The sequence below is a fragment of the Prinia subflava genome, chromosome 33, assembly GCF_021018805.1.
Source record: "Prinia subflava isolate CZ2003 ecotype Zambia chromosome 33, Cam_Psub_1.2, whole genome shotgun sequence".
In the NCBI taxonomy this organism is placed as follows: Eukaryota; Metazoa; Chordata; class Aves; order Passeriformes; family Cisticolidae; genus Prinia; species Prinia subflava.
Genome location: NC_086279.1, coordinates 238,935 through 264,915, shown reverse-complemented (window position 1 = coordinate 264,915; position 25,981 = coordinate 238,935). Strand labels below are relative to the sequence as shown.

Genomic DNA, 25,981 nt, shown 5'->3' with positions numbered 1-25,981 from the left:
TTATTACCCCTGGGAACAGCAACCCAGGGGAAACTCCCAGGGGACAGCAACCTTGGGGGAACCCTTATTACCTTGGAGGCCAGCAACCCCAAGGAGAATCTCAGGGAAACAACAACCCTGAGAGTAAGGTCCACCCCTCGATCATGGGCCCATCGGTATGTTGCATCTCTGCCCTGATGACCAGAAGCATCATGGGCCCAACGAGCCAGGAATAATTTTCCCTTGTGCTGCCAGTCTAGATCCACCTGTGATACTTTCATCTTGGCTGCTTTGTCCACCTGCTCGTTGTTGTGATGCTCTTCATTAGCCTGACTCTTGGGTACGTGTGCATCCACATGTTGAACCTTCACGGTCAGCTTCTTTTCTTGGGTGGCAATGTCCTGCCAAATCTCGGTGGCCCAGATGGGTTTTCCTCTGCACTGCCAGTTAGCCTTTTTTCAGTGGTTCAGCCATCCCCACAGGGCATTAGCTACCATCCAGGAGTCAGTGTAGAGATAGAGCCTCAGCCACTTCTCTTATTCGGCAGTATCCAAAACCAGCTGCACAGCTTTAATCTCTGTAACCTGATTCAATCCACCTTGTCCCTCGATAGCTTGTGCAACTCGACGTGTGGGGCTCCATACTGCAGCTTTCCATTTCCAGTTAGTGCCTACAATTCAGCAGGAACCATCAGTGAACAGGGCATATCGTCTTTCAGTCTCTGGTAGCTTATTATATGGTGGGGCTTCCTCAGCACGTGTCACTTGCTCCTCTTCTTCTTCAGAAGATAATCCAAAAGTCTCACCTTCAGGCCAGTTTGTTATGATTTTCAGAATCCCAGGGCGATTCGGGTTTCCAATATGGGCGCCCTGAGTGATGAGGGCAATCCATTTGCTCCCTGTGGTGTTGGTGGCGTGGTGGGTAGAGGCAAACTTTCCTTTGAACATCCACCCCAGCACCAGTAGTGGGGCTGCCAGGAGGAGTTCTGCTTCTGTGCCAATCACTTCCGAAGCCACTTGAACTCCTTCATAGGTGCTCAAGATTTCCTTCTCTGTGGGAGTGTAGTTGGTTTTGGACCCTCTGTAACTTCAACTCCAGAATCTCAGTGGTCGGCCTCAAGTCTCACCAGGCACTTCCTGCCAAAGGCTCCAGGACATACCATGGTTCCTAGCTGCAGAGTAGAGCACATTCTTCACATCTGGTCCTGTCCTGACTGGGCCAAGGGCTACTGCATGAGGAATCTTCTGTTTGTTTTGGGCACAGGCTTGCTGCTGTTCAGGGCCCCAGTGGAAATAGTTCTTCTTGCGGGTTACCAGATAGAGAGAGCTCACAATCTGGCTGTACTCGGGAATGTGCATTCTTCAGAAGCCTGTGGCACCCAGGAAAGCTTCTGTTTCCTTCTTGTTGGTTGGTGGGGACATGGCGGTGATCTTGTTGATTACCTCTGTTGGGATCTGGTGACGTCTATCTTGCCACTTTACTCCCAGGAACTGAGCCAGTCGCTTAACCTTACTTTGCTTAATGGCAAAACCGGCTTTCAGCAGAATGTGGATAATCTTCTTTCTCGAAGACTTCCCCTGCTGTGTTCCCCCATATGATGATGTCATCAATATACTGTAGATGGTCAGGAGCCTCACCCTTTTCCAGTGCAGTCTGGTTCAGTCCATGGCAGATGGTGGGACTGTATTTCCACCCCTGGAGCAGTCAGTTCCAGGTGTACTGTACGCCCCTCCAGGTGAAGGCAAACTGAGACCTGCATTCTGCTGTCAAAGGAATGGAGAAGAAGGCATTGGCAATATTGATGGTTGCATACCACTCTGCTGTCTTTGATTCCAGCCCGTACTGCAGCTCCAGCATGTCTGGCACAGCAGCGCTCAATGGTGGTGTGACCTCATTCAAACCATGGTAATCCACCATCAGTCTCGATTCTCCACTGGGCTTACACACTGTCCATATAGGGCTGTTGAAAGGTGAACTAGCCTTGCTGACTACCCCTTGGATCTCCAGTTTATGAATCATCTCATGGATAAGAATCACCAAGTCTCTCTCAGTGCGGTGTTGCCGACGGTGTACAGTTGCTGTGGCAATTGGTACCTGTTGTTCTTCAACTCTCAAGAGTCCCACAGCTGAGGGGTCATCTGAGAAACCAGGCAAGGTATTCAGTTGTCTGATGTCTTCTCTCTCTACAGCAGCTATCCCAAAAGCCCAACGATATCCCTTTGGGTCTTTAAAATATCCATTTCTGAGATAGTCTATGCCAAGGATGCATGGGGCCTTTGGGCCAGTCACAATGGGGTGTTTTTGCCACTTGTTCCCAGTTAAACTCACTTCAACCTCCAATACAGTCAGCTGCTGGGATCCTTCTGTCACCCCAGAAATAGAAATGGATTCTGTTCCTACATACCTTGATGGCATCAGGGTACATTGTGTGCCAGTGTCAACCAAAGCCATGTATTTTTGTGGGTCAGATGTGCCAGGCCATCAGATCCACACAGTTCAATAGATCCCATTGTCCCTTTCCTCTACTTGGCTAGAGGCAGGGCCCCTCTATTCCTGGTCATGCTGCACGTTGCTCTCTTCCTGTAAATATGTTTCTGAGGTCCCTTCAAGAGGATCAGTCGTATCATCATTCCTATACTGTCTGGAGTTCTGTGCACGAGAGACCGGAGCAGCGTTGACTCTAGATAAGCTTCTTGTGGTAGGTGTCCCTCTTTTCAGTTCACGTACCCGGGCTGCTAAGGAGAAGGTGGGTTTTCCATCCCATTTACTCATGTCTTCTCCATGCTCCCAAAGAAGAGACCAAAGGTTACCTCGTAGAGTGTAGCCTTTCTCCCTGGCTGGGGGACGCCTGCTTCTAATGGCAGAGACTCTTTTGGTTCTGGCGAGATGTGCTAAATTTCTTCTTTAAGTTCTTTTTTCAGTTTCTTATGGACATCTTCAATCAAGCTCCTTACTTGCTCAGCTGACAGCCTTATTTCCACAGGCAAGACATGGGTGTGAAAAGGGGCAGTGACAGTGTCCTCATAAATTCTTAGTTTATTGATCAAGACGCCCACCCTGTCCTCACCTTCCCTTCATTGCAGCGTTGCCAGGTAATGGGAGTACATCTTTGGTCCAAGCAGTGCAAATCTCAACCACATCTGTGATGTGCACTGGACACCATCTGGGCTTTTAGGAAATCTCTCGTCTTCTGAAAAAATGATCTCTAGAACAGCAAATTCCCCCAGGCATCAGATACCTTGTTCCATTGTGCTCTGTTTTCCTTGGTGCACCTGGAGGTCTTCTTTACAAAGGTATCTGTCCTTCACACTTGTCAGCAGTCACCGCCAGAGGCTGAGTTTCCTTGGGTTCCCCCGATCCCCTGGTCAATGACCACATCCCGGGAAAGCGATCCCAGTTGCTTGGCCTCACTTCCATCCAGAAGGGTGTCATTGGCTGCAGCGTCCCAGATGTGGAGCAGCCAGGTCAGGATGGACTTGTTTGTCTGGCAGGTGAATTCACTCTGCAAGTCATGCAGCTCACCCAGGGATAGAGAGCGAGTGATGATCTCCGGCTCTGTCTCTTCTGCTGGGTGCGAAGGTCCTGCTACATCCTCGTCAGTCACTATGCGGACTGATATGCGCTTTGTTTTCTTCTTCTGAACAGGGGCAACTGCTACCGGTTTAGGCTGTTCCAGTTCAGTGACGGTTTGTGTGGAGATGCTGATGGCGCCTTTGGTTCCTTCCTCCTCTGTGACATCCTGTGTAGACACGGACACTGTTGCTTTGCATTTGGTTCCTTCCTCCTCTGTGACAGTCTGTGTAGACACGGACACTGTTGCTTTGCTTTTGGTTCCTTCCTCCTCTGTGACAGTCTGTGTAGACACTGATGCCGTTGCTTTGCTTTTGGTTCTTTTCTCTTTTGTGACAGCTTGTGTGCACATGGACGCTGTTGCTTTGCTTCTTTTTTCCTCTTCCTCAAGAAGACGCTGCACCACACCATGTAGCGCTTTGTTTCTAAGCGTGTTGCAGGCTGTGCAGAGAAGACAAAGCAGAACCAACAACAACACTATGCTGTCCTTGGCATCCAGAGAGAACTCAATATTTTCAAGAACTGCTGTGTCAGGCCTGAAAGGCTGGAAAAAATCATTCTTTACCCCTCCCCACAGGCTCTGGATGTGATTGTAGAGGCCCCAGATGTAGCATCCTAGACTAGGACAAGCAAACAAAATTGAGTATATATTCCAAATGACGTTCATTGCCTCAGAGGTTGTCATGCAATAGGCATAATACACTAATAAAGCAAATTTGATACCATACCCTGGTCTAAACAGGAGCATTAAGACCAGCAGATAGTGCCCCATGTGTGGAATATAGAATACAACATCCATGTAAGAATGCTGAGTATTATAGCGAACAGGTGTCTCCTTAAAAAAAAAAAAAAAAGAAAAGAAAATTGTAATTCTGACTTTTCTCAGTAGTTTTTTTTTGCCCCACATTGGGTGCCAAAAATATGTGCTGATTTGAAAGCAAAACCATTGAGACTCGAAGTCAGAAAATACAATTTAATAGAGAGAGAACAAACAACAAGAAAGATAAAATAAAATAAAAATAAGATAATTGCAATAGTACAAAGGACCACTGACAGTCAGAATGAAAACCTGACACCCTGTTGGTCAGGGTGTTGGAAGCAGCCCGAAGTAAGTCCTCCCAGAGTGACAGCTGTGGCTCCGTTGAAGTAGAGATGATCCTCAAGAAAGGGTCCGGTCGTCCTCTGGGAATCCAGTGAAAACAGGCTATCTTGGTGTTTGGGATTGCTGTTTTTCTCTCAGTGGAAAGGCTTTGGCTCCTCCTACTGGGTGGAGCATGTCGCAATGGAATGAGGTAGTATCAGTAATGTGAGAGGCCTTAAATGGCCCATTCACAGGTGATATCCCTCAGAGCAGCGTGGGTGGAGGAGGAGATAAGAAGGCACTGCCACATCTGGTGTTATCAGGTGTCCCATTAACAGAAGGCATCCGCCCTCTTTCCACCCCTGGAGTTACAAGGAGTTCCTAGATAAAGAACAATATCTCCCAACCGACTTCAATGGATGAAAATAGAATACATATTTTTGGCTACATTTTTCAACCCAAGACACTGGGTTACAGGTAAAATTAACTAAAACCCACCAAGCCTGAAGTTCTCTCTCTATGTCAAAAGCATTATCTCAAACAATTTTGCAGGGAATGTACTTTCTCCACCTTCCCTAAACGGAGGCAGCCACTGATTGTGCACCACAATGGTGCTTGTGTACACCCAAGGGCCAAGGAAATGTTTTCACTATCTGTGCCTAATGTGTTAATTATCAATTTATGATCTCACTCCTCTATGCTTTCCCATTCTGGTAATATTTTGGATAACTTCCACTGGCTAATACCTAATGCCAATAAGGAATATTGTAAAGGTTGTTGTAATCTAACGATACCACGTTTAATTGCTGGTTATTTGTTCATTAATACTTCTGTATCTATTGTGTTCAAAAGCCCCAGTCCTGTCTTTACTAATCTGGTAAGATCTCTCTTTTGTCTAAACAGAAGAGGCATATGCTTCTGTAGCCAGGTGGTCCAATCCATAAAAGAGGTCTTAAGAAATGGGGCACACTGGTCGAATGATGGAGGCATTTACCTGCATTGCTATTTCTACTCACTTCAAAGACTATTCTGGATTAACCAACAGCCTTTGAATTCCTGTCTTTTTAATAATATATGGCTCAGTTTTGGTAATTATGGCAATTAGAGGTTGAGTCTCTTCTTCTAAGGTAGTTTGAATTTGAGTAGTCATGATGTCTCCTAATGTTGGTGTTGGTGGAGTCATTTCAACCTTATCCTTCTGAAAATCAGTACAAACTCAGATTATATTATAATCAATCTTAAAATCCTTAATTGCACATCCTTCTATTTTAAGCCTAAACTCAGGACAATTGGTTAAGCATTTGTCACAACATTCAGGACCGATTTGGATGGGTTTCATGGGTCCTTGGTGAGATTCATGGAATCCATCCTGAACAAACATGTATTTACATCCCCAAATGTTTCCTCCTTCTCAAACAGTTGCATTTGTAACTTTCAACATCTGCCCCTGTGAGAGTAAAAGTCATAAGCTTTCCCTTGACACTTGTACATACCAGTCACATTATACGCACACGGTATTGCCTTCACTCCAGCTATGGCTGTAACGATGACTGCAAAAGCCACAACTTTCCAAACTATGCCTACTTGGTTTTCCATAACAACTACAAATCCTTCTATTCTTCAAAAAAATTGTTGAGCTATGCTAACATTTTACCCACACACTATTCACTTTCCTGAGTAAGCTTCAATTTTAGTTCATTGTCACATGGTGTGGCTCTCCAAATTCCTTCAGGAGCCTTCTTCACTCAGGTGTGATGAATCTATGCATTTTGTTCTTTGATCTTGATTGTAGTAAAAGTGGTGAGGAGCACCTGGAATGATCCTTCCCACTGGAGTTCCAAAATCTTTTCTGCAAAAGACATATACATAATCCCCTGGCTGTACGTTATGTACTGGCTCATCTAGTTCTCTGCTTCGAGCCCAGCCACATATTTCTCAATTTCTCTAAGTTGTTTGTTTAGGGCCACTATACATTTGTGTAGGGTTTCTTACCCAGCTTGGGTAGGTGTTGTTCTTTCTTGGATCCTGTATGTTTTTTAACACAATATATCAAAAGGACTTAATTTTTCTTCTGTCCTTGGCTTGGTCTGAATTCATAATAATTCTAATGGAAGAGCCTGAGGCCAAGGTAACTTTGCTTCTTGTCCCAATCTTACGGTTTTGCTGCTTAATCAAATGGTTCATTCTCTCCACCTGGCCGCTTGACTGAGGATGATACAGGGTATGAAGTTCACAGTTTATGCCTAGGTGGCAGCTAATTTGTTGCACAATTTTTGAAATAAAATGTGACCCCCTGTCTGAAGACATTGTGGCTGGGACTCGAAAACACAGTATTATTTTCTGTAACAATGCTTTGGTTACCTCTCGCACTCTGGCAGTTCTAGAAGAGAAAGCCTCTGGCCACTCTGAAAGGGTATCTGTTAACACCAATAGGTATCAGTACCCTCCTTTCCTGAGTAATTCTGCAAAATAAATTTGCCATTGTTGCTCAGGTCCATAGCCTTTCCCAATTTGTCCAAGTTTTGGTTTAGGAATATTTTTGGGATTAGTTTGGAGGTAAAGACTACATTGGCTAGTCACTTGAATTACTGTACTTTGTAAGTTTCTGGCTATGATTCTGTCCTTCAAATAGTTATCCAAGGTTATTATATATATATAATATTTAGATATATATGTATATACACACATATATATATACACACACATATATATGTAATAGTTATTCTCCCCAGTGTGTTTTCTCATGTTCTTCTTTCACCAGTGACCCTAACAAATGAGAGAGAATCACAAGTTTTCCTTTCCTTTCTTCTCTAATAGCCCACCCTTTCTGGTTATTACTTCCATCCTCTTTCTTAAGCTTCTTGCCCTTTTTGTTATAACGTGCCTTACCTTCAACAGACATTTGTCCATCTGCAATTAAGGCTGCTTCTATTGTCTCAATAGTTACCTCACCTTTAGCTGCTTCTTTTGCCTTTCTGTCCACCAGCTCATTTCCTTCCTCCAATTCAGAGCTCACTTTTTGGTGTGCCTTGATGTGCATGATGGCTACTTTTTCGAGTAGCTGGACTGCCTCCAACAGTTTCATTATCTCCTGCCCATGTTAAATTTCCCTTGTGAGTTCAGCAGTTTTCTTTCTTTCTAGATGGCTCCATGTGCATGAACCACTGAACCACCCCAAATACACACCTTGAGTCTGTATAAATGTTGATTTCCTTTTCTTTTGCCAGCTCTAAAGACCTAAACAGTTAAAGCAACTATTTTAGTCTTCTGTGCAGAGGTGTTTTTTGGTAATGGTCCAGACTCTATTACTTCTCTGCTCATGGTAACTGCATACCAAGTGTGTCTTTGTTTGCTGATGATGTAGCTGCTTCCATCAGTAAATCAGGTTTCAGTGTCCTTGAGATTAGTGTGTCCTTCAGATCTGGGCAACTGGAGTAGTAGCTTTGATGGTCTCCAGGCAATCATGGACCACTGGTTCTCCTGTACTCTCACTGAGAAAGGAGGCTGGGTTCACAAGATTAGTTACCACAATTTCTACATCATCATATTCTACTATTATTGGTTGGTATTTCAGGAATCTCTCTGGGGAAAGCCAGTGTCCACCTTTTACCTCCAGGACAGCAGACACTGTGCAGGACAGTAGCACAGTCATCTTCTGGCCTAGGGTGAATTTGCATGCTTCTGGAATATTCACTGCCACTGCCACAACAGCTCTGAGGCACCCTGGCCATCCCTTAGCTGCTGCATCCAGCTACTTAGAGAGGTAGGCCACTGCCCTGTGATACAGGCCCAGGTCTTGTGCTAGTATCCCCAAAGCAATCTCCTGCTTTTTGTGAGAAAACAAAAAGAACGGTTTGCTCCTATCTGGAAGTCCCAGGGCTGGAGGTGACATGAGGGCCTTTTTTAATTTGTTGAAAGCTCGTGTTGCTTCTTCTGTCCCTTGGAGGTCTGTTTCCTTCTGTGACCAAGGCATATAGGGGTTTAACTAGTAACCTGTAAATAAAAATCCACAGTCTACACTACCTGGTCATGCCCAGAAAGGTTCTCAGTTCCTTTACTGTCTGGTCTTTTCGGGTCTGGCATATTGCTTCCTTGCAATCTTGCCCTAAGGTCCTTTGTCCAGCACTGACCTCCTAGCCCAGGTAGATAACTATTTGCCTCATCATCTGGGCCTTCTTCTGGGATACTCAATACCCCTGTAGACAGAAAAAGTTTAAGAGGTTTACCATTCACTCCACCCATGACTCTTGGGTCTGAGTAGCTGTCAGGAGGTCGTCCACATACTGTAACAGCTGTCCTTCTCTTGATGGGGCTTCCCAGGACTCTAAATATTTTGCAAGTTGTTCTCCAAATATTGTGGGGGAATTCCTAAATCATTGTGGTAAAACTGACCATGTGAAGTGAGGTTTTCACCCAGTCTTGGGGCTTTCCCATTCAAATGCAAAAATTTTCTGGCTGGCCTCATGGAGAGGAAGGCAAAAGAAAACATCCTTCAAATCTAAAATGGTAAACCAAGTTAGTTCAGGTGTTAAACAGGTTAACAAGGTGTAGGGTTTGGCAACCACTGGGTCTAAATCCTCAGTTATCTTATTAACAGCCCTCAAGTCTTGTACTACTAGGTATGACCCATCAGCCTTCCTAACAGGTAAAAAATTGGAGTATTAAAATAAGACTGACATTCTTTTAATAGTCCTACCTGCAAAAAGTTTTCAATTACCAGGCTAATCCCTTTCCTGTCTTCCTTTTTCAAGGGATACTGCTTAATTTGAACTGGTTGGTTTTTTCCTTTAAGCCTAATTTGCACTGGAAGTGCATTCTTTGCTCTCTGTTAGGTATTGTTAGAAGCACGCATCTCAGGAAATACCTGATCCATTATTTTCCTGTTCATCTCATCTTACCTTTCAACCTTGGCCTCATTGGCTATTAACATCAGGCTTTACAATTCCACATATTGTTGATCCTTAACCTCCAAAATAATCTCTCCATTTTTAAACATTATTTTTGCCTCCAGTTGTTCCAATAAATCACTACCCAAAGGCACTGATGGAGCGCTGGGCATGTGTGGGCCTGACATTGGTCTGAATTTAGGCTTCAGGCTCTGCCAGTGTCTGTGTGAAAGGCAAGTGAGCAACTTTCTCATGTTAGCCTGAGAAATCTAAAGGAGGAATTCAAACAAACCTTGGGAAGTGAGAAACCATCCGCAGGTAGTGTTTTTCCAACATGTTTACTGGAAAGAAATGTTTACTAAAGGGTGTAGACGCTGAATAACCAATATGTTCTTTGTACCGAACTACTCTATAAAAGTAGAATTTAGAAGAATAAAGTTTGCTCTCATCTTTACCATCATGGAGAGTCATGTTGTTATTTCTGTGCCATCCAAAAACCATAGCAACAGGCATGCATAAAAACTTATGAATTCCCCATTGTTTCCCAAGTTTATATTTCAGTGGTCTGCAAAAATACACTCTTTCAGATTGGCCAGTTACCCCCTTTACCATGACATAATCATCTGTTATTGGTATTAAAGCTTTATAACACTGAGTATGTTGCCTCTGTGCCCACCAAAAATTCCATTTCTTTTCCTTTATTCCCTAGTTTAATTATAACCAGAGGGTCTCCTAGGGTAAGATCCTCTGGTCCTTATTAGAACCTCAGTCCCTCCACCTCAGTCTTATTTAATGTGAGCAACTACCCCCTCCCCTTTTCGGTCTCCTCTTCGATCATTGCCTTTTTTTTCTTCTGAGCACTATTTTTTTCCAGTGTCCAAATTTCTTGCAAAATGCACATTGGTCTTGGTTTAGCTGCAGTGGTCCTTGCCTTGGAGGTCCTTGTCCACACCTCCCTTTTTCTCCTTCCCTTACTATTGCTACTAATTTTCTTATCTCTTGTTTGCATCCTTCTTCCCCATTGCCAAAACCCCTCCATGCCTCATCTAGCAAAGTCTCTAAATTCTGCCCTGTTGGGCTCCGAACCTTCTGAAGTTTGCACCTAATATCCCCTGTAGATTGTCCTAAAAATAAATTCATTAATTGTTGTATCCCTTCCTCAGACTCAGGGTCTAAGGTTGTATGGCACTGCATTGCATCTCGCAAATGTTCTAAAAATTCAGAAGGTGTTTCAGAGGGACCTTGCTTAATCATATAGGGCTGACCGATTTATAGTTCTATTAATTGCCCTCTCCAATCCTTTCACTAAAAGGTCTTGATAGTCTTCTAATTTCCCCAAATCCCTGTCATTGTTAGGGTCCTAAAGTGGATCCTGGAGAGGTAAAAGATCTTTCACGTTATCCTGTGTTACTCTACAAGCATCTTCTGCTAAATCCCCTCCTATCTTCAAAACCAACTGTTTTTCTGTCTCAGTTAAGGCATCCAACAGCAGCTGGAGATCTGACCAATGCAATCGATGATGTTTAATCATAAACTTCAACTTTTTAGCAACACCTTCCTCCAGATCCATTGTAGAAAAAGGAATTTTAACCAACATTGTTTTCCCTTCAGAACATACTGCCTCCCTCAAGGAGGCTTGTATAATTGCTTTAGTTTGTTTTCAGGTCTGAGATGTTATAGGACCCTTTGGAGAGGGCTCCTCTTCTTTACTTCCACTGCTGGGAAATGGTGGATATAGTTTTGGTGGTTCAGATGATTCAGGAGTAAGTGGGGTCTTTTCCCAAGGAGATGCAGTATGGTATGAAGTGGGAGTTGGAGTTAATAGCTGTTCTGAATTTGCATCTTCTCTCAACCCCTCCTTGCCCTCTAGGGGGTGGTCTAAACAAGTCCCCCAGCTCTTGCTCTGGTGCCTTAGCTTGATACACCTTGTCAGAGTGTGTGCAGCATTGGTTTATCGAGCATGCACTGCAACATTGCTTGGGTTTCCCTCTATTAGCCTTACTGTCTTTCTCAAGGACCAGTACCAAGGGATCAGAGGAGGCCCTAATTCCACAATCCCTCTGCCGCTCTGGGTGGTTCCAGAGGGAGAAAAACGTACTGGCATATGTCAGCTCCTCCCATTTTTGCTCCGGCCTTAGAAAAAGCATAAGCTGTAACAGAGTCTCATAGTCTAAGGTCCCAGCTGGTGGCCATCTAACACCCTCTTCAAGCCTAAAAAGTGGCCACCAGTGCATACAAAACTTAACAAGAGCCTTTTTATTTTCTGTACCACCATAACCCACCAGTTCCTTTCAGTGTCTCAAAATACATGCTAAAGGACTTGTTATAGGAACTTCTTTGCTCTGGTTACTTCCCATTGCTCTTTCTCCCCTTAACCAAAAACCAGCACTCTACACCAATTCTTCTTATTTCCTTCTTTGCTTCTTATCTCACTTCTACCCAAACTTTACTTCACAGGTCTGTACAGTTTTTTCCCAGTCGTCTTCTTGCACAGCCCACAGCTCTGGTACTAAATGTGACTTTCCACACACCAACTTTAAAATCTTCAGTTCAAAATCAACTCGATCAGTGCACTGTTGGCGCTGGGCACACTCTCTGTGCTGGGCTGCATAAGAACAATAATAGCATCCTGTACAAATCCTGCAATAGCACCCATGCACCATGCCAACCTCTAGATGCATGAAAGGCTGCAGAAAACCTCCCACAAATACAAGCTATTCCATTCACTCTTGACTTCCTAAATTCTCTACAGCAGGCTGCTGTCAATCCAAAGCTACCAAGTTACCAGCAGAAGTCCGGTATAATCCACCTAAATACAGCTTTTTGTTTCCCCTATCTAACCACTAGTTTGCTGACTTCACAAACTCCCACTCGTCTAGCCCAAACCACTGAGGTAAAGGGATCCCTCTATCCACCTAGCCAGGTTGAATTCTCGGACAAAAGCTTACCCGTGTTATAGTTCTAACAATCTACTAACACAACCTCCATATCTAAGATCACAACTAAGCCCTTCTAAAAGGCTTCTACTCTTCTTTGCCAGACTTGCCCTGTTCCTTTGTCTCTTCCCAATCTCCTTCAAAAACATCCACAGCTCCCAGAAACGAAACAACTCTTTCCACAAACCACTATTACTATTTCACACTCAACTTGTGCTGCTTCCTAGTTATAATATCGTGGCATATCCGGAATGCACCTGAGGCATACAGGCCTCCTTCTGTATGATATACAATATCACCTCCTCTTATGCTCTTTACAACAAAGAAAGATTTACTCCCTTTATTCCCCACCACAACAGGTTCCTAATCATCAGGTATCCTCCATCAACCGGGGATAATTCCCAATCAAAAGCCAAGTGATTACTAGTAAGACTTGCATATAAACCACCACAAAAACTCTTTCTGTCCTTCTGTATTCCCATTTTACCAAATCTGAATCTCTGGTAACATTCACAATATAATCTGATTCAAGCTGAAACCATCTAAAAAGGGCCTGCCTAGACAGCCTGATTGTTTTGGCCTGGATTCTAGCTTCAGCCGCCACCTTCAATCAATACTGATACAACAATTTTACCTTCAATCAAACCAATGCAACAAACTTGCTGCAATTATAACTTTTGACACAAGATGGCAGTATTGCCTCAAAAATACACCACTGCTCCCATACAGCAGTTACACACATGCTGCTATCAGTGTCTTACTAATCCCGGGGGAAAAACTTACAAAAACACTATACTAAAGCACTCAATCCCTGTATCTCAAATCCTGCAAATAAATTTGTATCTCAAATTCTGCAAATAAAACCCATTTTAAGTCCAAACACCTACCACCATGGCGAATACCATGCTTGCACCACCTTTTCAAAATTCTTTTCAAGACTCAGACTGTTTCGCCAATACACTAAGCTTTACATTGAATACTGTCCCCCCATAGCTAAAGTACGCATACACCACAGTCACAAAAGGAAAAAAACCTTTTCATGCTACAACACTGAACCCTTATCCCTCAATAAAACAAATAGGGAACAACTTAAATCCAAAACATAAAAGAATAAGTGCCACAATAAATACTGTCTTCTCAGGCTCTGGACTGTATTGGTCTGAATACCCGGTGTTTAGGTAAATACCGTCCTCTTGGGCTCCATACTGTATTAGTCTGAGCACCCAGTGTTTCAGTAAATACTGTCTCCCATAATCAAAATACCCACACACCACAATCACAGTGGGGAGGGGTGCATTTTTATTAGGAAAAAAATAAAAGATTCGCACAACATAGAGCGCTATAGAGTGCTTTAAACATGCACCCATCACTACCTTCGTTTTTTTCCAGCCGCTTCAGTCACCCAAAGATGGGTACGTGGATCCAAACTCCTCTCTCCCTTTGTGCCAATGGCACGTCTCCACAAACTCTCACGCAGCTGTTCTCACGGTTAGGACACAAACACAACAATACATAAAGATTTGCCTCTAAACTGCTAGCCCCAAATTGCTAACAAACTAAGCCCTCTACAGCACAACAAATGGCAAAATCTCCCCTTTGGTGGCAACCAAAGCCCTAGCCCCTCATGGCACAGCACGACAGCTCTCTCTGTTGGCAACCAATTACCAATTGAAGCTTGCAAGGACACTACATAGGCACAAGTTGGTCGTGGGACATCGGGTCAAGGTTTGGGAAGGGGGAATCCTGATTTGAGGGGGAAAATAAAGGTTGAGGGCATTGGGGTTGGTCCTGCTGCCTAAGTGCAGCTGCAGAAGTCAGCACCCCTTTCAGCTTTGGGGGGCCCCAACCCTGCTCATCTTCAGGCTCCCCCAGCCCTCCAGGTTGCCAGGGCTGCCCTGGCTCCGGGATCACTCCTCTGCGCTCTCCCTGCTTTGGGGTTCCCATGTTCCTCCCCAGCTTTCCTGGGGATCCCCAAGCCTGCTATTGCCTCTCTTCTCACCCATGCTAGGCAATTGCCACGTAGGACCCCCAAGATCCCTCCAGAGCCATTTCTGGCTCGGCTTTGGGATCCTGCAAGATCCAAGCATCCTCTGCCTTGCAAAAAAACCCTCCTGGAGACCACCCCCCTCCGGTGAATATGGGGCAAGTTCGCCTCCCTGCTCATCTGCGGTTTCCAGGATGGAGATTTCCTCCAACTCCTCCTCTTCCTTCTCCTCCTCTGTCCCTCCTTTTCCTGCTCCTCCTCTTCCTGCTGCTCCAGCCTTTCCTGTTCCTCCTCCTCTGTCCCTCCTCTTCCTTCTGCTCCTCCTCCACTCCCAGTCCAGCCCGGGTGGTGCTGACCCCCAGAAGCGGCCACCTCTGCCCTGGGGGGGGTTCCAAAGCAGCCCCACCCTGCGCGGCACTGAGAGCAGCTGGAAGGAATTGAGAGTGCTTTCCTTCCCACGAAAAGTCATAGGGTGTGGTTATGCAAATATAGGAGTGATTGCTGGGCAGTAAGAAAAGCCCTGTGAAGTAGTTTTTGTGTATTTGTGGGGGTGGTTATACAGATGTTGTGTTTGGCCGGATTATAGACGTTTCCTGGGCGGGATTATGCAAATATCTCAGCCATTCATGCACCTGCTTTAGGGGCAGCCCTGTGAGCCCCCTCATGGATGTGCTGGGGGATTGCTGGAGGCGGGGGGGGGGGGGGGGGGGGAGGGGACGTGACAGTTTTAGGTCCTCCCCAGAGCCCCAGGGAATTGCTCTGAGGCTCAAGTGCCCACCTGGGGCTTGGGGACCCTCCTGATGTTTTGGGGACACCCCCAAAAATCCTCAGGAACCTCAAAATCTGCTTGTGATCCACCAATTCACCCTTGCCAGGGGTCTCTGGGGACCCTCAACCTTCCTCTCTCTACCCTGAGACGTCAGTGGGTACCCCAAATTTCCCTCCTGGGGATGATTTTTGGAGTAGAGGTGGGTGTGGGGCTCAGTTCCTGTGATACTGGGCTGTGGGGCCCAGGGGATCGTCCCAGGGCCGTGGGGGGTGTCCCGGGGGTCCTTGGTGCTTGTTACCAGAGCATAAAGTCCAGGCCAGTGGTCCCCGTTGAGTCTGGGCTTCAGTGTCAATGCTTGGACTGAGCCCAAGGGGTCTCCTGTAGGTCCCAGGGGGTTCTTGGTGCTTGATCCTGGAGCTCAGAGCCCGGTCCAGGTGGTCTCAGTGTCCTACCCCGGAGCTTGGAGCTCACTCTGGCCACTCAGGGAGGGGAAGATTTGGGGCCCCCAAAGTCTCCTGGGGTGGGGAAGGGGGGAGATTTAGGGTCCGCAAATGAAGGTGGGCGGCAAACCCCCCAACTTCTGCTGTCCCAGGAATGTCCCCAAATCTCCACCACTCCCCAAGGCAGCCAGGGTGGGGGGTTCCTCTTTATCTCCCCTGCGTTGGGGATATCCCAGGGTGTCACCCTCCTTTGTCACCCCTGTGTTCTGACCCCAATCCAGGTGCCACGTGAGCACTGATCCTGTTAAGAGTCTTTGCCTGGTGGGGGAAGATGACACCATGGCCACCCCCTTGGCCCGCACTGTCCTTGTCACCGGCTGCTCCTCGGGCATCAGCCTGGCCATGGCCGTGTGGCTGTGCGGCTCACCAGGATTCCGCAGAAGCGATACCTGGGTGAGGGGGGTGTCCCCAAATGTTCCCAAGGCAGGGAGGGTGAGGGTGAACACCTCAGGAGGGTGAGGGGGGACATCCTGCAGTTGTCCCTATCTTATTAAGGGACACCATGGGATGTCCCCAACATAGGAGACTAAGGAGGGGTGTCCCCAAATGTCCCCAAGGTGTAAGGGGTACAGGAAATACTAGGAGGGGGAGACACCCCTGGATTGTCCCCAGCTCATTGAAGGATACCACGGGATTATCCCTAACACAGGATTTTGGGATCCCTGTCGGGTTTTCGGGATCCTTGATGAATTTTATGGGATCCCCACTCCTGGCCACCATGTGGGACCTGTCCCGGGGGATTCTTGATTTGGTTTTGGGTTTTCTGGAATCCCTAATAAATTTTTGGGATCCCTGATGAATTTTTGGGGTCTGAATGATTTTTGTGGTTGCAGTCCTGGCCACCATGCAGGACCTGTCATGGCGGGGGCTGCTGGAGGTGGCGGCTGTGTCCACCCTCAGGGACACCCTGCAGATCCTGTGGTTTGATGTCACTAGTGACAGCTCCATGGCCAAGTCTTGGGTCCTTATCCCCGAGATTCGGTGATAAAGTGTCTTTTGCCCTCAGAAACATCTCATGCCACAGGTAGAAGAAGAGTCAGGAGTCACCAGTTCAGGTTTTCCAAGTGTTAAGGACGGACAAGGAGATCTTCTTCTCCTTTTAAAATGCCTTTATTAATCAGCCTGGGTGGGGGCTTGAGAGGTCGCGTTCACCACCATTGCTCCCTGGAGACAATGCAGAAGAGGAGGTTCAAGCAGCTTTGTCTGAAGGCAGAGCTGGGGTCTCCGACATCGCAAGAGTCCTGCAGGAGACTATTCCCCTTTGGCTCACTGACAGTCTAGAGGGTGACTCCAAGCAAGTTCTATTGTTGTCATGGCGAGGTGACTCTGTTGGCTCAACAGATAGCTCAATGTCCTGCCAGCACCTCTGTATGGTCCGCTCTGCTGCTTGGGCGCTGGCTCGCTGGCTCCAGGGGTTTTTATCCAGTGGTCCCACTTCCGGTTGTTGCTCACACCCATGGGAGTCAGCTTCATTGCCCTACTGGGCAGGCTGCTGGTTGCTATAGGAAACACTGGGGAGCAGTGGACGCCGAGCCCGACAGGGCCGTGCTGCTGGTTGCCATGGGAAACATTGGGGAGCAGTGGAGGTGGAGCCCAACAGGGCATAGGAACCAGGAACAGGAAACATGGCAGGGAACACAACAACCAAGGTAAGGATACAGCAAAGGCACAAAGGCCTAACAGGGTACAGAAACTAGGAACACTGCAAGAGACAATTACTACGACAACAAAAGGGTAGGGGTACAGCAGGGGTACAAGGTAAGTGTTAACAGTAATGTCTAACAGCAACTTCTTAACTTTTTTCTCCTCTACACAAGGTTGTTTATTCTTTCTTATCTCACAGTTCTTTCTGTGCTCTGCCAAGGCTCTTGCTGCAACAGAGAACTCATGGCAACTCCCCCCAGGTCGGGAGGTCTCAGCCCTTTTGTACCATTCCTCTAACCCAACCACTGTCCACAATGTGTTCTCTATTTACAATTAATTGCCAATACCTATCACCTATGCTAATCATGTCACCTCTACTCTAAACCAATCCCTTGTGACCCAGCACTGCAGAAGATGCAGGGCAAGAACAAGAAGGAAGAAGAACAGGTCCACACCCTGATTCCTCCATCTTGGCTTTCCAGCCTCCATTCTAAGAAACCTTAAATTCTACTTTTTCACCCTGTGATAAACTAACTACTACTCATTTCACACTCTTGAGACTTAGAATTCCTCCTCGTCCCTGTTTCAAGGTTTCCAACCCTCCTGTACATGTTCCAAACCTCCTGCCTTGGTCCCATACTCCTCTGTTGGTGTCTCAGGCCCTCCGGGGCAGTCAGAGAGATACCCTGGACTCCAACAAAGATCCAGGAGCAGAACACCTGATTTCACCACTCTCGAGTAAAGAACGCTCCTGAAGCCTCTTGGAAAGTAACACTGGGTGATAATGGACTGACACTACAACTCACTTGAACAAAATAAGTACACTGCAGTTCGGAATGTTTTGTAATTTAAGCTGCAAGAATTTAGTTGAGAAATTTGTTTTGTTTATAATCATAATAACAATCCAAGAACTGGGAAATACCTCTGGCCAGAACAATGCTGAGTGGCCTTGGTTCTAAGCTTTTACTTGGCACACTGGATCCATGGGAGAATATTCTGATATAAAATAATTAAACCTATCTGTTGCCATGAGGTTTTTTCCTGTGTGTCAAATGCTCATATTGAAAGAGAATGTGCAGCTTCTCTCCCGCCTGGTAATGTAAACACTGGCTGTGTTTTGCTAACTGTCTCTCATTGTTTACATATTTCTAGTTGGGAGGAGAAAAGGTGATGGACGGTTAGCTTGACCAGTGTGGATTGGAAGGTGGGGATTTCATCCTCCAATAGATGGACATTATAGAAAATGTATATAAGTGACTTTGTAAATAAACTTCGGGAGTTCCTGCTTCCTGCCCTGATCTGCTCGCAACCCAGAAATATCTATGGAGTCCCTCATTTACCATCAGGCACAGCGGCGGCAACCTATCAACTGTAGTCATGCATGAAAACCAAGTATATGAAAGGCCAAGAGCGGCAAAAAGAAAGGTTGTGGTCACTCCAAGGGACTATAGCAGAGGAAATTAGAATAGGATGTTGGCTGATGAATGGAACCACTCACAAGAAAGCAACCCAAATCAGTGCTTCAACCACTGCCACAGACAAACACCGAGAGGTTTGTAGTTCTTCAAGTCAACTAGACTGTTGGTATAAGTTTACGTTTGTACAGACCTTTGAGGTGGTCTGTCTTTGGGCCATAATATTATTGGGCTCCCCTTCAAATTTAAAATAAATGCTACAGCTAGGCCCATTACAACTTATACCAGCACCCCAAACCCAAATCACACCACCTAGGTTTGGGCGCAAAATTTATGAAATAGGCCCACATAATAATAAGGAACATGGGCCAACAGCAATTGTTGTCTAATCCAGAATGGTTCTCTCAAGTGTGTTGAATTACTAATACAAACTAACATCTCTGAAGCTCAAATGGCCTGCTCTTCCTTTCTAAAGACATCCTTTGAGGGCTGGACATCATGGTTGCAAAAGCAAACATACACCAGGGATAGAATGTGAAGAGATCTCACTGGAATATTAGGGATAGGGCTGGGAGTTCTAAATGGAATTGATTCAGATATATTATTGAATAAATTTGCCACTGCAACGAGTGATCTAACAAATTTTAAACAACCCTTACAGTCATGTTTTTAAGCATTGGGGACCAGTCAGTGGCAGGTTTCAAAAGTGTTGCCAAGTTGGGAAAAAGCTGAGGACTAAGACCATAGGTTAATCATAGATGCACTTGCTATGGCTCACAGTAATGTGTCTTTGGCTTTTAGCTGTATGCAGGCACAATTATGGTTGCAATCAACAGCTGCTTTGATTATAAGAGAAGGAAGCAAAGGAGCCTTTCCAAGGGAAATCCAAAAAGCTGTCTGGGAGAATGCTACTGATTTTGAAAAGAAATTTCAGTCTTGGTGGACCTTGGTAAACTTGACCTATGATGCAATGGTTAATATGGCTACTGCTGTTGTGCTCACTGTACACAACACCACAGTTCATGTTATTCACCCCCTTACAGCATTAGGACTGAATTATGAGAGATTGGTGCTCTACCCTTAAGAACACAGAGAACATAGGCATGGAGAGTGGATAAGAAATGGCAAACTGTTAATCTGGAGTCTTGTGTTACCTGGGAACAACAGGGGTTCATTTGTGAAAGTAACACAATCGATGCTCAAGACATATGTCTTGATACTGAACATGGTGTTTGTCACTTTAAAATTCATCTGAATACTACTTAGAGGACTGTACTTGTATATACATTGGTCAAGGTTGTGTGTGTTTGAGACCTGTGTGTGCTTTTATAGAAATAGATAGGGATAATGTAACTTTGCTTAGCAAGAATCATTCTAACCTCTGTATTTTTAACTTTGTTAAGATTTTAGGGTGTGACTTTCTGTATTTGGCACCAGTTGTGTCCCACCAGCTAATTAAGTTCGACAATGGAATACATCACAGGTTGTCACCCACACCTATTGGGATGAATCTCACTTTAGTAAAACAACTGATCATCAAGACCTTGTCAAAATTCTAAAACGTATTCAGAAAACTGCATAGAAAACTCTAATTACTGTCCATCACAACGCAAAAGAAATAAACAAGGTTCTGCAAAGAGTGAAACAAGATGCAAGTCACAATTGGTAGGACTCACTCTTTGGATGGTCACCCACTGCAACTGGGATCCTAAATACACTATGTCACCCCAGCATTGTTTTACTAGTATCAGTTGGTATGTTTAGTTCTGCCTTTTGTAATGCTTATTTGGAATTGGAAACTGTTACAATGAATAGCAATATTAAGCTCTTTATCCCAAGTACATGGCAAGGCATTGAGAGACACATATCATGAAGGATTGGAATTTGTAATAAGTAAAAGAATTTACAGCCTTATTGGAAAAGGATGATTGAAACATGGGATCGGAAACTAGAGGATATTAATCAGAAATTATCAGAAGGTATTGATTAAGAGTAGGCATTCAGATGAGGTGTATTGCTTAATATTTGCTGTCCTTTGTACTCTCTTAGTTGCTTGAGAAGGGAAGCGACAGGACTACATGCGAGAACAAGGAAAAATGCAAGGATATCTGATACGGAGAGGATGCTTACCAAAAAAGGAGACAAGAATACAAGATTACTAGAGATACTGAGACAATGAGGCTCCTTGGGCCCCAGGACCAGATAAGACTGGCCTTATACCTTGGACTATGACCAAGGGCACAGTAAGCATGAGCAAGGCAACGGGGTCAGAAGTTCATATCAAGAGGAAGACTATTTACTTCATCCCACAGACCCCTGAGACGACCACCAGAGACAACTGCGCATCACAAAGGGCTGATAAAATGATTAGCATACAAAGTGAAGAAGAGGGGAGGCAGGGAATGAATATGCATGGGGGTATTGCGAATCTTGATGCCTATGTAACATTGTAGAGGATAAAAGAAAACGTGACTGAGCGAGGGGTGCGTCTGCCTTTGCAGAGGTATCCCGCATACGCCCAGCCAAATAAAGCACATACCTGAAGGAGTATCTCCGTGAGGTAGAATCGGCGACAAAGTATCTCTATAAGCAATGTGCAGGGGTAACACGTGGTTTATTGTGAAGGCCTTGCTTGCAGCTGTTAGGCAAAGCTAAAGCAGGCCAGGAGAGCAGGAACAGCGAACCGAGCCGAGAGAGGGAGAGCCACGAATCCCGTACATTAAATATCTTTCTAAGTTGAAGAGTATGAGTTGGACCAACCAATCTAATACAAGATGACAACATATACAGCCAATAGAAATGTCCCACCACCCAAGGCAAGCAGAAGGGGATTGTTAAATCAAACGATCTGGCCCTCAGCTTAGCAGAAGTATATTGTTTAATCAAGGGGGCTGGCCCTCAGCTTAGCAGGTCATTGTTCACAAGCTGATGGCCCTGCACCCCACACCCTAAATCTCAAAGCATGCTTTCATTTCTATCTCGCTTGTTGAACTCAGACTCCCAGAATCTAAACCACCATATTTGCAAGGTCTTTCTACTTCATCCTTCCCAACACATACCTACTTTAAAACTCACCTTGTCTGAGTTTTAGAGTCTTTCCACATGTCAGGACCCCCCAAAACTCTGCCATCTCGGAGCAGCTGAGGAGGCACCTGGCCCTTGGCCCTGAGCAGAGAACTCTGCCTGGGGGCTCCCAGGGAAAGGGAGTGGTGCTCAGCAGCAGCCCCAGCCTGCCCAGCCCGCAGCAATACCCCGCATTGGGACAAAATCCTGTCCCAAAGGAGGCACTTGCAATGCTGCCCGTGCCTCCTCCCTGCCCCAAAGATCCTGGCAGCTGGCCTATTGGGGTATATAGGACACAGAGTACTATAGATTGAATTATCATAGCTAGTTAAAAAACCAAGATGCCTTGGCAAGAACAAACAGCTTTGAAGATTACAGGAGATTGGATTCAGTCTGTTGACAGGAAAAGAAGATTCAATCAATCTTCTCCAAACAAGATAGGTTGTAAAATGTATGAGTTTGTCTGTATGATGTTTAACCTAATCATTGTAGTAAGAGAATTACTAGCCCGCCTAGAATATTACATAAGCATTTGGAAATCTTAGGAAAAATGAATTCTAATCACCGAATCTATCTTCCCTCCCATCTCTCTATCAATCGTCAATACTGCCCCGCTGTCGCAGGTGTGGCTTTGCAGCAGGGAGGCTCTGCGGGCCCCCCAGGCTGTGCCCCCTCCCAGGCTGTGCCTGCCCCGGTGCTGATCTTTGGCCCGGGCTCTCTCACTCTTCCCGGCTCCCGCACAGTCCCGGGCTCACCGGGCACCGACCGCCCGGCGCCGCAGGGTCCTGAGCCCCTGCTCTGCAAAGGGCCAGTGTCCATTGCCGGCCCCTTGCCAGGGGCTCCGGCCATTGCCCACCGGAGTCCTGCACAACCCGCACCTCCCACCGCACCTCCCTCGAGCCGGGCACTGCGGCTTCCGCAACCAGACAGAATATTCAGTTCATGGAATCTTTGTTAGCTCTGCTTAGATCTGCAAATCCAGCTGCTGCCAAGACAATCCTACCTCACACTGAAGGATTCCCACCTAAAATGCTGCCTTCAGTCCTGATACACCATTAAGAAATCCAAGAGCAAAACAGACAGCGGATTACAGAATCTTGCAAAATCACATCCCAGAACATTTTGATATAAAAGTCACAAATATGAACGGAAGCTGCGGAAGTTAATGTTAGAAAAGAAGCTTCAAACATTGGGACTAAAAGAGCTCAGGTAATCCATTTGATCAGAATGAGCCCTCTCTTTCTGACATGTAAGCAATGCCATTGGATTTCCAAAACCAGAGAAATAGGGAGCCCTGGCAGCAGATGCTTCACACAGAACAATGACACCAAACAGGACATATTATAACTTCTTGTTCCAATTAAGAATTTTTGTTTCGAATTCTACTATAACCACTATTAATATAAAGTCAAAATGACTAAAAATAATGGTAATAGTAACTGTAATAATAAGAGCAAAAGAAGAGGTAAAAGCAATATAAACAAATAATATTGATAATAAAAAACCTACGACACACTAGGTTGGCATGGCCAGGCTTTGCTAAGGGGGGGTGGCTCTAGAAGCACCTTCTGTGAGAGGCTCCTGGAAGCAGCTGCTCCTCCATGTCCTGCAGAGGCAACGCCAGCCGGCTCCAGGACAGACTGGCCGCAGGCCAAGGCTGGGCCAGTTAAAAATGGTGGTAACACCTTTAGGATAACAGATTCAAGAAAATCACTTCTGCTGTAATTGCAACTGTGACCAGGGAAGGGCAGGGTGAGAACATGTGAGAGGAACAACTCTCCACACACCCAGGGCAGGGCAGGAGGAGGGGCAGGAGATGCTCCAGGTGCTGGAGCTGATTTTCCTGAGATTGTGTGGTGCAGTCCGTGCTGAGGCAGCTGGGCCCCTGCAGCCCATGGAGGGCACAAAGTGCAGAGATGCACCTGCAGTGCCTGCAGGAGCCTGGGCCAGAGCAGGGGGATGCCTGAGCAGAGGCTGTGACCCCATGAGAAACCTGTGCTGGAGCAGAGACCTGGCAGGGACCTGCAAACCTGTGGAGAGAGGAGCCCACACTGGAGCAGGGTTCTGGTAGGACTTGTGAGCCCATGCAAGAGTGACTCACATTGCAGCAGTTTGTGAAGAACTGCTGTCCATGAGATGAACTCATGTTGGAGAAGTTCATGGAGAAGTGACGCCGGGAGGGAGCCGTGGCATAGCAGGGGAACAACTCCTCTCCCTCAGCAGCAGGAGAAAACATGAGATGAACTGACAGAACCCACACTCCCTGACTCCTTGCACCCATTGGAGGAGCAGGTAGAGCTGGGAAGGAGGGAGGGATGGGCAGATGGTGTTTGTAAAGTTTTATTTTACTTCTCATTATCCTGCTCTGATTTTGATAGCAATAGATACAATTACTGTCTCTAATTTCAAACCTGGTTTGCCCATGATGGTATGTGCTGAGTGATCTGTCCCAGTCCTTATTTCAAGCCATGAATCCTTCATTCTGTTTTCTCTCTCCTGTCCATCTCTGGAGGGGAGTAAGAGAGCAGCTTTGGTGGGTGCCTGCCATCCAGCCAGAGTACACGGTCTACACTTCCTTTCCTTCATTCTTTCTTTCTTTCCAGAGGTCACTGTGAAGAGGTTGAGTGGGGCTTTGATGGAGGGAGCAAAGGTGGCAGGGAGCAGCAGGCACAGGAGGCGCAGGGATGTGGGACAGGCATCAGAGGGCCCAGGCAGCTGGCACGGGGCAAGGCTGTCCCCCTGGCCCAGCAGCAGCCCCGTGCCGTGCCCAAGGCAATCCCACCAGGGCCTGAGCCCCTGAGGCAGGGGAAGAGCCCAGTCCCAGGGACGGCGTTTCTGCCCCAACCCCCATCCAGCCCAGCCTCCCCCGTTTGTGCAGTGGCCGCTGGCACAGGCTGCACTGGACAGCGTGACCTGCTGGGGACATGGAGAGCTGCCCCCACTGTGACACTGCCCTTGGGATTTCACAGGCACCAAACAAATCACAGCCAGCCCCTAACCCTAACCCTAACCTTAACCCTAACCCATGTCCCACGCACTAGAGAGCAACACAGCCAGCCCTGCTCCTTGTGATGTCACAGGCACCAGAGCACATCCCAGCTCCGCTCCTTGTGATGTCACAGGCCCCATGCATGTATTAAGTGTGGGAAGAGCTTCTCACAGAGCTCAGACTTGACACAACACCAACAGAGACATTGGTAAGGGAAGCCCTGCGAATGCCCTGAGTGCGGGAACAGCTTCGTGCACTGCTGCAGCTCCATCCCCATGGGAAGATCCACGCTGGATGATCCCCAGTGACCCCTGGTGGGCAGAGCCCAGTGATCTGTGGTGCCGGTGATCCATGTTGGGAAGACACCTGGCTGGGGGCTCCTCATCCTCCTGGCTTCCCATGGCCTGGAATTTTCTATTCATTTCTCTTTTGTCCTTTCAAAAAACCCAAAGCTGGGGTAAAAAGAAAGATTTTGAACTAAGACATGGATGGGGACATGGAGGGATCTTCCAGGGGATGTGGGGGATGCTGGGTGCAAGGGAGTTGAAGGTTCCTGGCAGGGATTTGGGAGTTGCTCAGGGCTTTGGGCACCTCAGGCCAAACGGCTCTGGCTGTGCTGGGAGAACCTGGTGGAGGTGCTGGGTCAGTTGATCAAGGATCCCCTGCCCCGGAACTGTCCTCATGTCCCCCTGTCCCTATTCCTGGTGTCCTCTGTCCAGGATCCCCCTCTCCCCACTCTCACTCCCCTTGCCCCCTGCCCGTTTCCATGTCACCCCACTCCTGTTCCCCTCCTGCTCCCATCCCAGTCTGGATCCCATTCCCAGTCTCATTCCCTGTCCCTGTCCCATACTGTCTCTTTGGTGGCCGTTCCCCTATTCCCAGTCCCATATTCCCTGTCCTTTTCCCATATTCCCATTTCCAGTCCTGGTCCTGTATTCTCACTTCTGATACTGGTCTCATCTTCCTAATCCCTGCCACCATATGCTCTCTCCAGTTCCTGTTTCCACATTCCCATCCCAGGTCACATTCCATGTCCCTCCCCAAATTCCGGTGCCATTCCTGGTCCATGTCCCCATTCATGGTCCCATTCCTGGTCCTAATCCTGGTCCCTGTCCCCAGTCCCTATCCCATTTCCTGATTCCAGTCACAGTTTGTGTTTCCTGTT

At 46.6% G+C, this 25,981-nt stretch overlaps 1 protein-coding gene across 2 annotated transcripts; it reads right to left on the bottom strand.

Moving 5' to 3' along the window:
• Positions 1-1,033: 1,033 nt before the first annotated feature.
• Positions 1,034-14,670, bottom strand: LOC134563090 (uncharacterized). 2 transcript variants are annotated; one of them, XM_063420895.1, is made up of 3 exons: positions 14,452-14,670; positions 13,826-13,929; positions 1,034-6,479 (listed from the first exon to the last, which is right to left on the bottom strand). In XM_063420895.1, exon 3 carries the CDS (start codon positions 4,454-4,456, stop codon positions 3,293-3,295), a length of 1,164 nt encoding a protein of 387 aa, XP_063276965.1. In that variant the 5' UTR covers positions 4,457-6,479; positions 13,826-13,929; positions 14,452-14,670; the 3' UTR covers positions 1,034-3,292. The 2 variants fall into 2 exon arrangements, with proteins under 2 accessions (XP_063276965.1, XP_063276964.1); XM_063420894.1 differs by having other exon boundaries at positions 13,826-14,670.
• Positions 14,671-25,981: the final 11,311 nt, after the last annotated feature.

Bases quoted from the DNA above. Each gene is read 5' to 3' on its own strand.
- LOC134563090 (XM_063420894.1), bottom strand. From the start codon at position 4,456: ATGTGGGGCAAAAAAAAACTACTGAGAAAAGTCAGAATTACAATTTTC.